The sequence below is a fragment of the Mastigoproctus giganteus genome, chromosome 8, assembly GCF_048544385.1.
Source record: "Mastigoproctus giganteus isolate SK-2022 chromosome 8, ASM4854438v1, whole genome shotgun sequence".
Classification (NCBI taxonomy): domain Eukaryota; kingdom Metazoa; phylum Arthropoda; class Arachnida; order Uropygi; family Thelyphonidae; genus Mastigoproctus; species Mastigoproctus giganteus.
In genome coordinates, this window is record NC_143582.1 from 67,764,442 (window position 1) to 67,782,935 (window position 18,494).

Consider the following 18,494-nt stretch of genomic DNA (forward strand, 5'->3'; position numbering starts at 1 on the left):
CAAAATCATAAAGTAAAACCTCTTTAGCAGACTGTATGGTGATAAGTCCAATGTGCTAATTCCATTTGTCGATTAAATCAAGAGATACATACACAGGTGGTTCTCGATTTTACAATTTAATTCGTTCCTAGCATGCACTAAAGCGAAAACTCGTAAATCGGGAATTAAATACCATAGACATAATGTTAAAAATAGGGTTACGTTCTCAACAATGAAATTAGTTAGCTAATTAGTTTGTTTAAACAATGATTGATTTATCCAAAGAAATTAAAACATAGCCTGTAAAATCAATCAAATTATAATAATAAAGAAATTATTTATGACTTACAAATTTTAAAGAATGTTTATTCTTCATCACCGACTAAATGCACACTTGATGATCACTTATTATTGGCTCGGTACTCATTGGTTTGTTGCACAAGGAGTCGCCTTCTTCAGAAATGCTTCAAGAGGTGTTTGTTTCCAAGATAACCTTCTATTTTCTTTATAAATTTCAATAGATGCATAATCATTTTTTTAACGGAACGCACAAATTGCAACTAACATGATTTGCGCAGGTTAACAAGTTTACGAAGCTTTAAAAAAAAGGAATGAAGAGAAGATTCTAAAAATTTATTTATGTTTTTTATACGATTGAAGATTTCAGTAAAGGGGAAACACATTTCACCATAATAACGCAAAAAACCACACAGTTCCAGCTATCGGTATTTTCGCTAATGCAATAACATTGCGTTTACTACTACCCATAAAGGTGTTCAAAATTGGTTCTTATAACAGAACATATGATAACGATGAAAGTGTAGTGCATTTTAGTGATTTGAATTGGTAACTAATACAATCTGCACAAAAAAACCGACCTTTTAGAGAGTTACATAGCGAAAATTTCAAGTTCTGGGGTCGTGGAATGAATTACCAAAAAACGATGTGTTATTGGGTTCACATTACGATATTTTCATGATATGATTGTGTCTCTGGAACGGATTAATATCGTAAAGCTGTGTACACTTTATTGTATAGTTACGTGCATGGTTTGAAATGTGGTATTTATGAATGTTTGACATTCATTTTTTTGCAATAATGTTCATATTTTCGATTTTGTTGATACTTGATAGTTTGAAAAAAAAAAAAAAAAACTTGTAAACCCGGGAACTCGTAAAGCAAGAACTGCCGGTAGTCATAAAAATTGTCAGAACATTATGAAAAAAGTGCTGAATACTATGAAATAAAAAGTATTAAATGTTTTAATGCTGTGTTTTATGCAGTATTTTCAAAAAAGCATAGTTCCATGGAGCTCTCAAGACCCTCGTTGGAAGTTCAAGTAACTCTTTACTGATATCTGACTTATTTGGCCAGCTCGTGGAAGGTGATAGTGTAAAAAATCCTGACTTCTTGGCACTCTGCTTTATTGTGAAAGTATTTTACCTAATGGTAAAAACTGTTAGACTGAGATGATTATGTTAGTGGGTCCCATAATGCCTGTAAAACCCTTCAATGGATTCTGTCTAAAATCTAAAATTAAGTTGTTAAAGCAAGGATTTACTGTAGTGGGATTCATCATCTATGTCAAGAGCAGTATATTTCAATATTTCTATTGTGTCAAAAGATATTTTATTTTGATGAATTTTATGTCTGAAATTGTATCTTCAAATACGAGAAATATTTATTTTTGAAATAGGTTATTTAATTCTCTTTAGTTTAAGACATCGTTTTTTTTCTGTATATATCTTTTGTTAGCTTTTATGCTCAAATATGACTATTTTAATATTTCTTCAGGATAAAAAAAAATCAGAAAAGAAAGAAGAAAAGAAGGACAGAAAGGTTATTTTTTAAGCTTTAACAGATTTTTTATAATAAATAAATATATAGAAAAGTTGTGTTTAATATTTAAGATAACCATTATAGAAAAATTACTGCCATTTGAGAGGCAGAGCTGTTAAGCCTAATTCAGATTCTTTGTTTTTAACCTATATGCTAGGATCTTGCTATTCGTGTTGTTGTTTAATTATTAACTTTTACAGCTAATAAATTCACTTTCTCAAATTTCATTATGATTTAGAATACTGCCGCACATTTAGATCAAAATTTACAATCAGTTTATATAGTATTATAGTGATATGTGACCAAAAATAGTTCTGAGGGGGATGGAAATCTGAAAAATTTTAATGAAATATGAAGGAGATTAATGACGTTCATTGCATAAATCGAATGAAGTGATTGAAGAAAGAAGGATAACTGTAAATTGTCACTGAGATGCTAAGTCTTCTTTCAGACAAATTGATCCTAAATAAATTATCCAACCACTTCATTCACTTTATACAAGAATCGATTTTATCTCCTTAAAGTTCATTAAAAAAATTCTTCATATTCTCCCCCCCCCCCACCTCAACACTACTCTTTTTGGTCACTGACCACTACAATATTACAGGTCTTATATTTCTGGCCTCACGGTGGGTTCTTATAGCTTATTCTGATTTTCTTCTTATTATTTTTCCTTCCAGTTATTTATATAGGTTGCATTCATTATTATTTTTCCCCCTTCCCATTCTGGAGTTTTTCTTTGCCCTGTTGTTGGAAACACTTCCTCTTGCATTTAAAAAAGTAATTTGTAAATTTAACTTCATTATTATTATAACTACATTATTATTTTTTATCATATTTCTGATTTTATCACTTCTAAAGGACCTTTCTCTTGAGTTAATCTTTTCTCTATCAAAATTTACTAGAAAATGAAATGCACAAGGCATAATTTCTTATGGGTTTAGGTAATTAACTATATAATATCAGTGTAAATCCACCATAGTTTACCCATAAATTTGAACTACGTATATAGTGTAAAGGCGTCGTTTTAATTGTATCTCATATTGTGGGTGCCTTCACAACGAGATAGCTGATATTCACTACTTCAAATAAATAATGCTTCTCTAGTAGAGAAGACTACTGTTATTTATGTTCAGTGAATACCACCACCCAGATGATCATTTCAAAGCTAGTGGGCTTCATCATCAGTGGGTGGGCAGGTACCCTGGTAATGCAACCTGCCATCACAGTTGCGTAGTTATTTCCACAATATGAGAGATGCCAAATGGTGTAGGTCAGGGGTGGCCAACAAGTCGATCGCAGCTTTAATTTCAGTCGATCACGACGATTTTTAAATATATATAAAAAAAAGATCCCCAGGGGCACATCTTGTATGGGCTTGGCACACCCAAATTTTGAGCTGGATATCATCATTCTTTTCTTTCTTTCTTGGTGATTCCCTTCTACTTCTGACTCTTGTTTTCTCTCTCGGGGTAATTCAGAAAGTTTTTTTCTTTTTTGCCTGGTGCAGCAGAAGCCTCAGGCTTCCTTGCACCATATGGATAATAATAATAATAAATAGATTAGTCAAAATCTAAATGTTTTATTATTATTAAGGGCCCCACTGCATACGATTGTCACCAATGTATTGAACTACGTGACTACTCTTGTCGCCATGCAGTGCAATATTCATGCAGTTCGTTGTGGAACTCTGCTCTGCAATATTCATGCAGTTCGTTGTGGAACTCTTATTTAGCTTACTTAATATTAATAACTGAACAGTATTTGTACATTAATTTGATTTGATTTAAAATGAATACTACAAAAAAGAGTAAAACGTATCATTTTCATCAAGAGTGGGAACTAGAATACTTTTTTGTAATGATAAAAGAAAAATGTTTGATTTGCAAAGCTTCCTTAACTATACCCAAAAAAGGAAAATTTAGAAAGGTACTTCAGTGCATTCCATGGTAAATACCAATCGGAGTTTCTGCCTAATAGTGACCTTAGAAAAAATAAATTAAAAGAACTTAAATCCAGATTATTCGCACAACAAAATTTCTTCGTGACACCTAGTTTACAATCTAAAGAAGTAACTGTAGCATCATTTAAAGTGAGTCATCTTTCAAAAAATACAGACCATTTTCTGATGGTCAATTCATCAAAGACGCATTTTTGGAAATAACAGATTCTCTTTTTGAAAATTAAGAACAAAAATGAAATTAAAAGTCCTCTTCAAGATCTGCAATTATCTTGAAATACTGTGACGTGACTCATTGAAAAAATGAGTAAAAATGTGAGTGAACAATTGCATGCTCTTATTGCTAATGGTGTGTCCTTTTCTTTACAACTGGATGAATCTACAAACGTCAGTGATACAGCTGAATAGCTCGAATTTATTTGTATGGATTTCGTTAAAAGAAAGAACTAAAAGAACTAAAAGAAAGAACTTTATATTTAATGCATTCAAAAAATTTTTTGAAAAAAAATTAAATTACCGCTATTTAAGCTTGTATCAATAACAGCAGATGGACCTAAAACAATGACGGAGCATCTTAACGGATTCATCGCATTGTTCGAAAAGGATGATGAATTGACAGATATTTTGAGTTACCACTGTATCATCCACCAAAAAGTGTTAGCCAACAAAAAATTAAATACTAAAAGTATTATGGACATGGCTTTTAAAATCACGAATTCCATTGGAGGACAATCTCTTCAAAGGAGACTTTTCAAAATGCAACTCAGTGAAAATGAACCAGATGTGAGGTGGCTGAGTCAGAGTAAGTTTCTACAGAGATTTCGAAATTTGCTGAATGAAATTAAAAAATTTGTTTAACAAAGAGGAGATGATTATCAGCAGCTGCAAGATAGGGAGTGGTTGTGTAACTGGCTTTTTTTTTTTTTATTTTGGGTGACATGATTAGTAGTATTTATACATGTAAATATCAATTTTTGGCAGTGGCTAAGGATCTCAAAGAAAAAGAATTCAATCATTTTGCAAATATGCAAGATCATTTGCGAAAATATCCTGTTTTTGAATATAATAGTGAGAAATATGTTTCTGAAATTGAGAAAGCTGTGGATGATTTTAAAACCAAATTCGGTGATTTTAAAACAATTGAAGACATCGAAACAAATTGCAGAAAAAAATCGCTGAGATTTTTCACACGGAGAAAATATTACTTGTAAAATGAAATTATTACATTGCTAAACGATATCTTCCTAAAATCCAGCTCATCAGAAAAGACTTTTGGAAATACGTTTGCCAAGAAAAGTACCCATATATGAAAAAAAATGCAGTGAACTTTTAAATGCAGTGAATCGGCCTTTTCGAATTTGAAACAAACAAGGACAAAGAATCGCTCTACTCTTACAGACTCGCATACAGAAGACTCTTTACGATTGGCCTTATCACAATATATACCCGATTTTGAAAGCTTGGCAGATGACATAACACACAAACTTCACATAAATTAAAAATTTAAATACGTATTAATTTAAAATAAGAATTCTGAATTGTATTAAATTTTAAAATTTATAAACAACATTTTTCCATATGTGTTTAACTTTTTTAACTATGTGCAATGAAATTCTTCAGATAGTAGATCGCGGCACATTTTGAAGAAAAAATTTAGATCGCATCACAAATTGAGTTGGCCACTCCTGGTGTAGGTAATAATAATGTATTAGAAAATGAAATGCACAAGGCATAATTTCTTATGAGTTTATGTGAACTATATAATAATTAACTATTAATATAATATAATTAATGATATTAATATAATTAACTATATAATATCGGCATAGATACACTATAGTTTACCCTTAAATATGAACTACGTATGTAGTGTAAAGGTATTATTACCTTTACACTACATACGTAGTTCAAATTGTATCTCATATTGTGGAAATAACTTCGTAACTGTGATGGCATGTTGCATTACCAGGGTACCTGCCCACCCACTGATGATGAAGCTTCGAAACGATCATCTTTGGGTGGTGGTATCCATTGAAAATAAATAACAGTAGTCTTCTCTACTAGAGAAGCATTATTTATTTGAAGTAGTGCAATACTAGCTATTTCGTTAAGGCACCCACAATATGCACCCACAATAATTAAAACGATGCCTTTACACTGCATACGTAGTTCATATTTATGGTAAACTATGGTGTATCTACACCGATATTAGTATAGTTATCAAAATTTACATATCTCAGTTGTGTTGACTTTATTACAGCAAAGGAGACCTCTCAGCTTGCTAGCCTTTTGAATTTTTCACTTCTTATTTTTTTAATTAAGGAGAAATTTATTTAAATTTCTTCACAATGTGAGCAGTCCCCATGGTTTTCAGATACAGCTAATTTTGATACGACATATCAAAAGAGCTAATTCATTGCTCTTTTGATATGTCATGTATTTCGTTTTTGCCGTGGGCAGTTTATTTTTAGTAGTATATAAAGTTGATTTACCTTATACTCTAGAAGTGACTTTTTTTTTTTTTTTTTTTTTTTGCAGAAAGCATAGCCAGGAATTTTGACACTATGGACAAATATCTGAAATGCACCTTTGTTTTCATAAAAATAATTAAATTATAATTACCTGATAATACTAATTATAAACATAATTATCAAATTATTATCCCGGAAATCATACTTTTATATAAAAAAGGGACTCTTTTATAATAATTGATTTAGGTAATAACAGTTGTCATACTTTTTAAATAAATTATAAATTTGTTGTTCTAAGGCTTTAACTACATTCAGTGCAGATAATGAAGTGGCATCTGTGACTAGAGCACACACACCTGCCATACTCTAGTTGTGTCTCTGCTTATCTGAAAGAGATATAATGTGAATTTTATGAAGTACTTTATCATTTCAGTTGACATAGAAACAAAAGGTAAAACTCTCTGTCCATCTTACTTTTTATGCAAAATAAAACTAAAAACCACTACTTTGAGGAAATTATTTGCTGGCATTCCTGGCATAAATGATATTATTTGCTGGCATTCCTGGCATAAATCATCATTAAATGATGTCAAGTAGAAAAACCTGCAATTTGTGCAAAAAAACAGTGTACGGTACTCATAATGTGCTTTTTTTTTCAAGGGATATAATTATAGAAATTTACTTATGTCTCTTTTATAGTTTATAAAATTATCCTTTGGCAGCAGCAATATAAACTGCATTCAATGCCAATAATGAATTGGCACTTGTTACTGGAGCCATACTCTAGTTGTGTCTCTGCTTATCTGAATGTGATAAAAATCATATGAAACAAAGTCTTGTTTCTTTCCTATGCTTTATGTAAAAGTAAAAATGTGTATACTGCTGAACAGATTATTTTTTTGAAATCTGTATTGATAAGCATCTTTCTATGATGTGTAGAAAGATGCTTATCAATACAGATTACATAATAACAAAATTTCAAAGAAAATTATCTTTTGGACAGCTGCATTTAAAAACTTATTAGTGCCATATTGAAGTTATAAATTTATAAAAATTTAAGAAATTTTCAGACTACTTTTGTTTTCTTTTTTGTTTTAATATATAATTTCCTTTGAAGTTTTGAACAAAAGTTAAAAAAAAAATTATATATTAGCAGCTGTTATAGACTCACAAAATCACGGTACATAACAGAACTGTTCCATACATTGTATGCAAAAAAAAAAAGCTAAAAAAAAAACATGTGCAACTCATAACCAAATGTGTTATGAGTTGCAAAAATGAATTTCTTGGATGATTGTTTTCTACAGCAACAACATGTTCGGGAGTAACACTCTTGATCTGGTTATCAGTAGTGATTCTTCGTGTATTGATAATCTGTAGATAAAAGAACCACAAAGTGGTATTAATTATAGTGTGCTGGTGTGGGATTTACTCAAAGAGGTAATTACCATCCGGGGTAAAGGAAGGTTTTTTGCTTTCGTAAAGGTGTCTAAGACAGTTTTTAAATTCTATACAGTCAGACCAACCGACGATTTTGCAAACAGCAAATTCTAAATGGGAAGCATTCAAAGAATTAATCTTGGAAGCTACTAGGCTTTCATAACAACTAAGAAATATTGTTCAAGGTTTAGGCCTGAATGAGTGTCAGATGAACTAATTAGACATGTGGCAGAGAAGAAAAATGCATGGGATAAATAAACAGGTGACAAAGCAGCCTATGGTAGATATAAGCTGGTCTGTAATCAAGTCAGAAAGGAGGTTAGGCAGGAAAGGCATATTACAAGAAATCTTTGTATTACATATGTAAACTCTAGAGGGAAAGGGATGAATCGGATTGGCCCACTTGATATCATTGTTTCAACTGAGCAGGATCATCAACGTTGATTGATGATCCTGCTCAGGTAGCTAACAAACTGAATGAGTACTTTGCATCTACGTTTACACATGAGGTATTTGGGGGGGGGGGTGCCAGAGGTGAATTAAACTCTGGCGGTGAGCTAAATGATTTTGTAATAATTCAGAGCAAAGTGGAGGTGAAATTGTGGACGATAAACATAAGAAAGGCACCTGAGGTGGATGAGATCTGTCCAGTTATATTAAAGGAGGTGGCAAAGGAAGTACGCAAACACTTAGTCATAATTATGGGAGCTTCCTTGGACTCAGGGGAAGTACCCATGGACTGGAGATGTGCAGATGTGACCCCAATTCACAAAGGAGGATCAAAGGGCGACATAAGTAATTATAGACCTGTTAGTTTAACTTCTGTTCCTGGAAAATTAATGGAGGCACTGGTTAAAGAAGCACTGCAGGATCATCTAGACAAGACTTCAGTTATAGCTCAGACACAGCATGGTTTTGTTAAGGGGAAGTCTTGTCTGACCAATTTGATTGGATACTATGATGTGGTCACTAAGGAACTGAATGCAAAGCATAATTTTGATATGATATACTTGGATCTTAGGAAGGCATTTGATTCTGTTGCACATGGAAGACTGCTGCACAAATTGGAGCAGTGTGGCATTGGAGTGGGAGAAGGCAGAAAGTGGTATTTGATGGTCACTGCTCATCATGGACTAATGTTATTAGTGGAATCCCCCATTGTTCAGTGTTGGGTCCATTGTTGTGTTTTCTATATTTATTAATGATATTGATGATGGAATATCAGGCTTCATGTCTAAGTTTGCAGACGACATGAAGGTTGCAGGGTTGTTAATGACATTACGCTACTGTAACAGGATCTAGAAAAGTTGAGCAACTGGGCTGAGAAGTGGCAACGGAAGTTTAACATTAACAGTAGCAGTAACCCCAGAGTAATATATCAACCGGGTGATACTACGTTAAGGTGGTAGAAAGTGAAAAGGATTTGGGGGTAATTGTACAGTCAAATATGAAGTTTTTTGAGCAGTGCAGACGGTCTGTAAGAGCAGCTCATGGTGTCTTTTCAGTGATATACAGAATTTTTCTAGCAGGGAAAAGGATGTGATTATCCCCTTGTATTAGGCAATGGTCTGGCCACACCTTGAGTACTGTATACAGTCTGGAGGGCACACCTTAGGTAGGATGTAAAGCTGCTGGAATGAGTACAGAGAAGAGCAACGGCAACAAGATTAGTGAATGGAACAAAGGGTTGCTCTTACGAAGAAAGGCTTGAGTTTTGCAAATTACATTGTCTGGAGACCAGGCATCTGTGAGGTGATCTGATCTGATTGAAGTGTATAGGTTGAATGGGTTGAGCACTGGCAAGTGGAAGAAAATCTGGGCAAGTTCAATTAATTCAAATTGAAGAAAGACATTTGCAGAATAGATGTGTGGAAATTTGCCTTTGGCCAGTGAGTGGTTGACTGCTGGAACAAACTTCCATCTGTTGTTGAAGTTGACAGCTTAAATAAATTCAAGGCAGAACTAGACAAACATCTAGAGCGAATGGATGGGTGAAATGGGGGGACTGACTGATGCTGTATAAGCTTGCTTTCTTGCATCATATGCCTCTGCTAATGCTAGTGTTTAGAAAAACTTATTAGTACCTCTATCTTCAGTATATGCTTAATGTAGTAAAATAATTTCAATTAAAATTATTTCTTATTATTTGCTTTATACACTGAAAAACTGATCTCAAACAGAAAATTTACATTTCAAGAAAAAGACAAGAAAATGTTTTTCCTAATAGAAAGACAAACTGGCTTGGAATAGAAAACTGCACATTCATTTTACATTGCACACAAAAGAGACAAAAGTGCGTTTTTTTTTTTTTTTTTGTTTGTTTGAAAACTGTATTGTTACTTAATACATTATGTACTAGCAAATTTTAAAGGAAAAAATGTGTTTGGGGATCATGTTATAAACACTTCTAAAAACTGTCATCAAATCAAAAGAAAATGGAACATAGTTTTTACAGTTATAAATAAGATATGTTAATGTTGTAAACCAAATAGTATTGCCCAGCATTTATTCAAAACATTTTGTTCCCATACACAAGTTTCCAAAATTTCAAGTCAGACTGCAAAGTATGTTGTAACTTGAAGCCCTCTGTTAAGAATATGTGCACTACTGTGCTCCGGGAATATAGGTTTTGACATGAATCAGAATTGTTGCACGTACAAATGAGAAATGACAGCATTTTGAGGGATATATATAACAATTGTGATTTAGTCGTTTAGCATATCCCCAGTCAGACTTTCAAGTCAGACTGCAAAGTATGTTATAACTTGAAGCCCTCTGTTAAGAATATGTGCACTACTGTGCTCCGGGAATATAGGTTTTGACATGAATCAGAATTGTTGCACGTACAAATGAGAAATGACAGCATTTTGAGGGATATATATAACAATTGTGATTTAGTCGTTTAGCATAAAGTAATTAGTGAATTTATGTAAGAACGACTGGAAACGAACATAGAGCTTACCGTTTCATATTTGTGTGGTTTTGTTTATATTGCTTTTGATACTTCTTTGGCTGATTTGAAGGTAAATGTAACTTTTTATTGGTAAAAGATTTATTTTGCAGTATTGCTTATATTAGATTATATTAAAAACCCCAGTCCTGAGTAAATGTCCAGCAATATTTTAAAAGAGGAAACGAAAAGTAGCTGTGTCAAATCCATTAGGAAAATGTTTAACTACATTGGCAGGATCATTTAATGCTAATCAAGATAAATATTCTTGCCAACTGACACATTATTTTTTTATTATTATTATTTTTTTGTCCTTGCTTTTTCCCATTATATATGGAGTCAGCATTTTTATTGTTTTGGCATGCAATTTTTTTGGCCGAATGCCCTTTCTGACGCCAACCCTCACACTTTATCCAGGCTGGGGATAGGCGGTGGTCATTCCCTGACCTTCCACATCCTCCGTATTTGGTGGTCACGGGCTCGAACCCCAGTCTAATCAAGACGTGTATGCTACACACTACTGCTCCTGCCCACCTGGCTATGAAGGCGACCCAACTGACACATTATTTACTTGTTACAAAAACGTTCATACTGACAATGAAAATAATTTTGTCCCAGACAAACTTTCAACTTCTGCCAACATTCAGGTGTGGGGAAAATATTATCAAAGATAAATTAAAACTTGGGAAATAGTATTGGAAGTATGCTCTTGCATACCTATGGAGGTGTCAAAAAAGTTAACACTTAGTGCTTTTTCATTTCCTGCTCGGGTTGTAGCAAAAGCTGCACAAAAATTTTCTTTCAATGACACCAGTGATGCAGTGACTATATGAACTTCCAGTATTTGACTCTACAAGCTCATAAGGAATTTCTACAGTGACATAGTAAATAGCAACAGAACTATATTTGCAAATCGCTAGTAATCCTGGGTATAACCTCCATGCACAAGCACATGGTGGGTGACCACCCAGGTGTGAACCAACGTAAGCAGGGGTCGAGGTGTGGCACCCACACCACATGGAGGAATGCCGCCCCTCTATGTTACCAGGCAGTACTAGGTGGTAGATGACTCTCATCAGCCGGTGAAATATCACCACTTTGCTTATTGGAGGCTTGAAGTGGTGGAACCCATGTTTAGTCTCTAGAGCTAAGTTCCGGTCAACCCTTCCCTATCTCTTCCATCATGCAGTATGATTGATGACTTTTGAGGTTATGATGAACGTCGTGGCGAGATCCAATATTCCTTACATTTCGAGGGTACAGCTCTAAAATGGTTTTCGCAGGCCGGCCGCTGGTTAGTACACCGGACCGAACCTATTGGTAACTCTCTAGGAGGCTTCCGGATCAGCTAGTGTATAATCTTGCTACCTCTACTCTGCCAGATAGTGACTGGGGGGAGTCCGAGTAGTGTGTATGCGGGGAGCATTGTCAAGGCCACGTTATGCAAGGATCTGGGTATATTCTTACCACATGTACGCCATATCCAAAAATTTCATTACTTCATACAGCATGTCCCGCCCACTTTTTCTTACTATTGAATAGACCATGAATTGTCAAACTAATAGAACAAGCTTATCTGCGAAAATATCTAAACCTCCCAAGGACTTCCTAATTCATTTCACAAATATACGTGGTCTCAATTCTAATCTCAACGATGTCCATTTCCACTTGCAGTCTGCCAAACCACATGTACTTTTTCTGACAGAATCTCAGTTATCAGTTGATTCAACTACTGCTCATCTCAGATGCCCAAATTATTCGCTGTATGATTCCTTTCGCCTCAAAGATGGTACTTGTGCATATGTCTGTTCTGATATTCCCTGTCAGAGACTTGGCAGTTTGGAATCTCCTCTCTTTGATCTTCTCTGGCTTAAAATCTCTCTACCTCATTGTGTCAAATTCATCTGTTGTCTCTACCGTTCTCCCAACTCCACTAATCACTTGGAGCTCTTTGACTTCCTCTCGTTGCAACTTGACTTTCTTCAGTCCAACTTTCCTAACAGTGAGGTAATTTTCCTTGGCGATTTTAATGTTCACAACTCCAGCTGGCTTCCGTTTTCTAGTCACACCGACCCAGCATGTCGAGATGCTGAGGCTTTTGCAATTACTAATGACCTAGCACAGATTGTTCATTTACCTACAAGAATACCGGACAATCCGAATCATACAGCCAATACGCTTGATCTTTTTCTCACAAACAACCCTTCTAAGTGCACGGTCGAAGTGAGAGGTCCTTTAGGCACTTCAGATCACAACTTGGTGATTGTCTCTTCTCCAATGGAACCTTTATCTCATGGCTATTCCCAACCTCGTGTTGTTTGGCATTACAAGAATGCAAAATGGGATGACCTGCGAGACTTCTTTTCTTCTTTTCCTTGGTCGGATTACTGTTTCAAAACTCCTGATGTCAACGTTTGCTCAGATCGTGTCAGTGAAATTATTCTTGCAGGAATGGAATCCTTTATCCCACACTCCACTTTAAAATCTCGTCCTTTATCTAAACCTTGGTTTTCCAATAAATGTGCTAAGGCTGTTCAAGAGAAGAATGTTGCATATCGTAATTGGCTTGTTTCTAATTCTTCAGTTTCATTTTCTGCCTACACCAAAGCTCGCAACAATTGTAAAGCAGTTATTAATCAGTCCAAACTAGAGTTTGAACAGGCTAAGAGTAGAAAACTTGCTTCTTGCCCTAATGGTAGCCGAGCATTCTGGTCTCTTGCCAAAGCTATTGGCCGCAACTTTTGCCCATCTCTGCTTCCACCTCTGTCCAAACCAGATGGTTCTGTTGTCACTTCAGCCAAGGATAAAGCTGACCTGCTAGCATCCCATTTTTCTTCCAGCTCATGTATTAATGAACTTGGTAAAACACCTCCCACCATTCCCAACACGGTCCATTCAATGCCTCCTGTGGTCTTCCGTCAAAAGGATATCAGAAGGATTTTGATGAATCTTGATGCTAAGAAAGCTCCAGGTCCTGATGGTATTTCTCCAATTGTTTTCAAAATCTGTGCTCCTGAACTTACTCCTATTCTTTGCCGCCTTTTTTCACTTTCTTATTCAAAAGGTGTTTTTCCTTCTGCTTGGAAATTTGCTCATATCCAGCCAGTTCCTAAAAAGTTTGACAAATCCCTCCCATCCAATTATCATCCCATTGCAATTACTTCTACTCTTTCTAAAGTAATGGAGAAATCAATTAACCGCCAACTCTTAAACTACCTAGAAACCTTCCGTCTGATCAACGATCACCAGTATGGATTCCGTCAATGTCGATCCACTGGTGATATCCTGGCTTATGTTACCCATTTATGGACTACTTCAATGGAAATGTTCGGTGAAACACAAGTAGTTACTCTTGACATCTCAAAGGCTTTTGATCGTGTTTGGCATAAAGGTCTTCTAAACATGCTTCCATCTTATGGTTTGCCAACTGTTTTTAGTAATTGGTTATCCAGTTTTCTCTCTGATCGCTCACTGAGGGTGATGGTAGATGGCTCTCTGTCTTCTAACTTCTCCACTAATGCCAGTGTCCCCCAAGGTTCAGTTCTTTCCCCCACTCTTTTCCTCTTGTATATCAATGACCTTCTTCCATTGACTGGAAATCCCATCCATAGTTTTGCCGATGATAGCACATTGCATTCAACTTTCCGTTTTGAGAAATCTTGTCCTGCTCAATCAGCTTCAATTTCTCGAAAATCTGCTACCAATTCCTTAAATGCCGATCTTCAGGTAATTCTCCAGTGGGGCAAAAACAACTTAGTTGATTTCAACCCTTCTAAAACTCAGTCTTGTCTTATATCTCGCAAAAAGGATTCTTCTGCTCCTATGCTTATCTTTAGTGACACTCCAATTTCTAGGCAAAAGGATATATCTCTTTTGGGGATTACCCTGACTTCTAATCTCTCTCTCTTGGCACAAGCACATTACAAATATTGCTTCCTCTGCATCTAAAAAACTTGGTTTTCTCTTTCGCTCTCGGTGTTACTTTTCTTCCAAACAGCTGCTCACTCTGTATAAATCGCAAATCCGCCCTGCCATGGAATATTGTTCCCACATTTGGGGTGGTGCCCCCAAAACCTCTCTCAGGCTTCTTGATTCCATTCAGAAGAGGGCAGTTAGGTTAATTAATGACTCATCTCTAACAGAGTCTCTCCACTCGCTTTCTCGTAGACGCACTGTTTCTGCTGCATGCCTCTTTTACAGATACTTCCATGGGCACTGTTCTTCTGAATTGGCTTCTATAATTCCCGCTCTCTCTTTCAAAACAGTCCGAACACGTGCCGCCACCAGCCAACATCCATTTACTGTCCAACTTCAAACCCACAGAACCAACTTTTCATCTTCCTCATTTATTCATTCAACTGCCGTTTTCTGGAACAACCTTCCTTCATACGTATTTTCTGAAAATTACAATCTACAGAAGTTCAAGTCCAATGTCAACAAATATCTTCTTTCGTCTTCTCAACCTCCAACCCAAGCACAGTACTAAGTACTATAGGTTCTAATACCTCTCGTGTTTGGGGTTCACATAAAAAAAAAAAAAAAAAAAAAAAAAATCGCTAACTTGTAATTATTTATCTATATCTTTCCATGATGAAATTTATCTATAGGTTTAAAGTTGTAAGCAAATCTGGCATAACTGAAGAATATGTTCTCGGAGCAAGTGGGCCAACCTGTCATGGAGCTAAGGAGCATCTTGCTATAGAAGTTTGTTGCAACTATACAGTAAAGATACTACTAACCACATATTCAAATTTGCTAGTTCATTTGTCACAGATGGAGCTTCAGGAAACACTGGTGAAAAAGCAGAATTGTGGGAGCTTTTTCAATCAAAATTAGAGACAGTAAACTAACACAGACCCTTCACTTTTCAAAATCTTGTGTGCTGTATTTAGGTCTAATCTGTTGTTGTTGTTGTTGTGGTGGTGTTTTCTGGTGCAAGAGCAATTTAGGCCATATTGCACCTCCCAAATAGATCTAATCTGTCATGGAAGTTGCAAGTAAGTCTGTTGCCGACCATTAGGACATTTCAAGAACTCATAGGATTAAGCAGTTATTTTCATTCTTCAAGGTAGTGGAATAGGGATTCAGAGATTTCACCAAAGAGAATGGTTGCAGCTCCAGTAAGCTCCGAAGACGAAAAATTTAAATACTCCAAATTTAGTTGAGTGAGGGTGGCAAAATTTATGATTCAGTATGATTGCGGTATCTTTGGTTTCTTGTAAACTTCCATTTGTAACTTTGTGGGTTTTCTTGGGATTATATCTAGGAAAGGTAGGCTCCATTGTCTTCTAACTCAATTTTAAACCTTATCTTCTCGTGGTAGTTGTTGGGCACATCATAAAATTTTTGCAGCTCTTCAGATATGTAGCTCCAAATTGCAATTATGTCATCTACATATCTGCTCTAAGAATTCATGACCCACTTAGAAAATTATTTTTTTTATTATTATTATTATGTAGCCAAAATCAAGAATAAAATTATAAACTTTACTGTTAAGCTATTTCTTGCTTTCCCTTGCCCCTTTCTCCTCTCCCCCCCAAAAAAAATACTTAGTGAATAAAATATGGCATGTGCCCACTTTTTTTTTTTCTAATCATACCTTTTAGATGGATAATAATGGCTATGGCACGAACCACTTCAAATGTTCCATCACTGGATATCGTGATATTCACAGGTTATGATATCTTGAGTCAATATCTGACAAATATGTGACAAAGGGAGAGGTCATTCTTTTCATTGTACCCCAAGTAGGGAGTGTAATTATCTTAAATTGGTACTTTGTACATTGTTGCATAAAACAATCACTGAAGAAATGATTAGATACCCCAGACACAAATAAAATTGGTGATTCATCAGAAAACTTGAGCTTCTAGTGAATTGTCAGATGATATGTCCCTGATTCAGGCCTCAGAACAGAATGGTCAAGTGCATACCACTGTGGATAAAAAGAATTCAGTTTTATTGGGAGATTGTTATGCAGGAAATGGATGATGTTTTTTCTAAATAATAATAAGTGGACTAGAACAATGGTGGTGTATGCCAGGAGCTAACGTTGATGAGGTTGCCAATAGGTTTTCAGGAGAATACAGGAGACACGTTGATAAAATATTGTGTTAGGTCACAATGTATTTTTGTCTGTTGTATTGTTGGTTAAATTCAACCCCTTGTTTTCTCTATTATCCAAACAAGATAGGGTGGACTGTATGCTGAAAACCTTGTGGATTAACTCAAGATTTGAGGGATTCTGTAAGGCATTTTGAGGAATTATGTGTTAGCAAAATGTGTTTTGTACAGATGGAATACTTTGGATGAAGGTGGGCAGGAATCTTGTGTATCTGTCATTCAGGAGTCTTGAAGATACAAGGAAACTGCCAGTTGGGAGGCAAAGGTAATATAGATGCTTGCGCTGCACACACACACACACACACACACACACACACACACACACACACACACACACACACACACACACACACACACACACACACACACACACACACGGGTTCTTGCATGAGGCCACAAAATCCAACTTGAAAAAGATGTGCAAGCTTATGCAGCATCAGCCAAAATAAAACACCTTTTCATTTGCATCAAACGTTTGTCCAGTTCTCCTTTGAATTTATTTAAGTGATCAACTTTCGCGACAGATGGAAGTTTATTATAGTAATAGCAATAGTAATGGAGGCATGCGATGAAAGAAACCAAGCGTATGTAGCATCAGCCAAAAAAAAACAATTCACATATCCATTCCCTCTAAAAGTTTGTCAAGTTCCTCTTTGAATTTATATAAGCTATCAACTTCCACAATGACAGATGAAAGCGTGTTCTGGCAATTAACCACCCGCTGGCTAAAGGCAAATTTCTGCACATCTCTTTTACAACTGTCTTTCCTCAATTTGAATTTATCCCTCCTCAGGTTCATAATCTGAGCAAGCGGAAGAATCCCATCAGAATTCAGAGTGCTCAACCCATTCAAGACCTTATACACCTCAATCAGATCACCTTGTGTGTGCCTAGTCTCCAAATGCTGCAACTTGCAGAACTTAAGACTTTCTTCATAAGTGCAACCCCTTTGTTCCTCTCACCAATCTTCTTGCCCTTCTCTGTACTTGTTCTATCAATTCTACATCCTTCCTAAGAGGCCTCAGGACCTGTACTTAAGGCCTGGCCTGACCATTGCCTTATACAAAGGGATAATCACCTCATTTTCCCTACTAGCAAAATTCCAGTATATCATTGACAATACCCCATAACCTGCTCTGGCAGCCTGACTGCATTGCTCAGAAAACTTCACCTTGAGTCCTTGAGGTTGTCACAGATGTTCTCTTAGATATGCCGGACAGGCTGTACTTGCTACACGGGAGTCTAAAACGCTGATGGAACTGATATTTGGGTGACACTCAAGTCAAGTGGACCCAATTTCGGCAAAGTCCGGATGGTCTGTGACAGCCAAATCCTCTGCATGTACCTTCATGGTGGTGGGACTGTTAGTAATCCTGGGTATAACCTCCATGCACAAGCACACGGTGGGTGACCACCAAGGTGTGAACCAACGTAAGCAGGAGTCAACATGTGGCACCCACACCACATGGAGGAATGCCGCCCCCTCTGTGTTACCAGGCAGTACTAGGGGGTAGATGACTCATCAACCGGTGCAATACCACCACTTTGCTTATTGGAGGCTTGAAGTGGTGGAACCCATGTTTAGTCTCCAGAACTAAGTTCCAGTCAACTCTTCCATCAACCAATCTGATTCATCCCTTTCCTTCTAGAGTTTACATATGTAAAGAATTCTTTGCTGTTTTTCTTTGCATCCTTTGCCACGGATTTCTCATAATCTGCTTAATCTCCTTTG

The 18,494-nt window shown here is 36.0% G+C and overlaps 1 protein-coding gene across 4 annotated transcripts in view; it reads left to right on the forward strand.

Moving 5' to 3' along the window:
* The window catches only part of LOC150081594 (cell division cycle and apoptosis regulator protein 1-like), a 550,339-nt gene that overhangs the window by 439,588 nt on the left and 92,257 nt on the right, over positions 1–18,494 (forward strand). For all 4 annotated transcript variants that reach the window (XM_090380560.1, XM_090380561.1, XM_090380562.1 and 1 more), the window contains one exon: positions 1,774–1,818. In XM_090380560.1, coding sequence (XP_090236686.1) covers positions 1,774–1,818 — 45 coding nt within the window. The remainder of the gene's footprint in view (positions 1–1,773; positions 1,819–18,494) is intronic.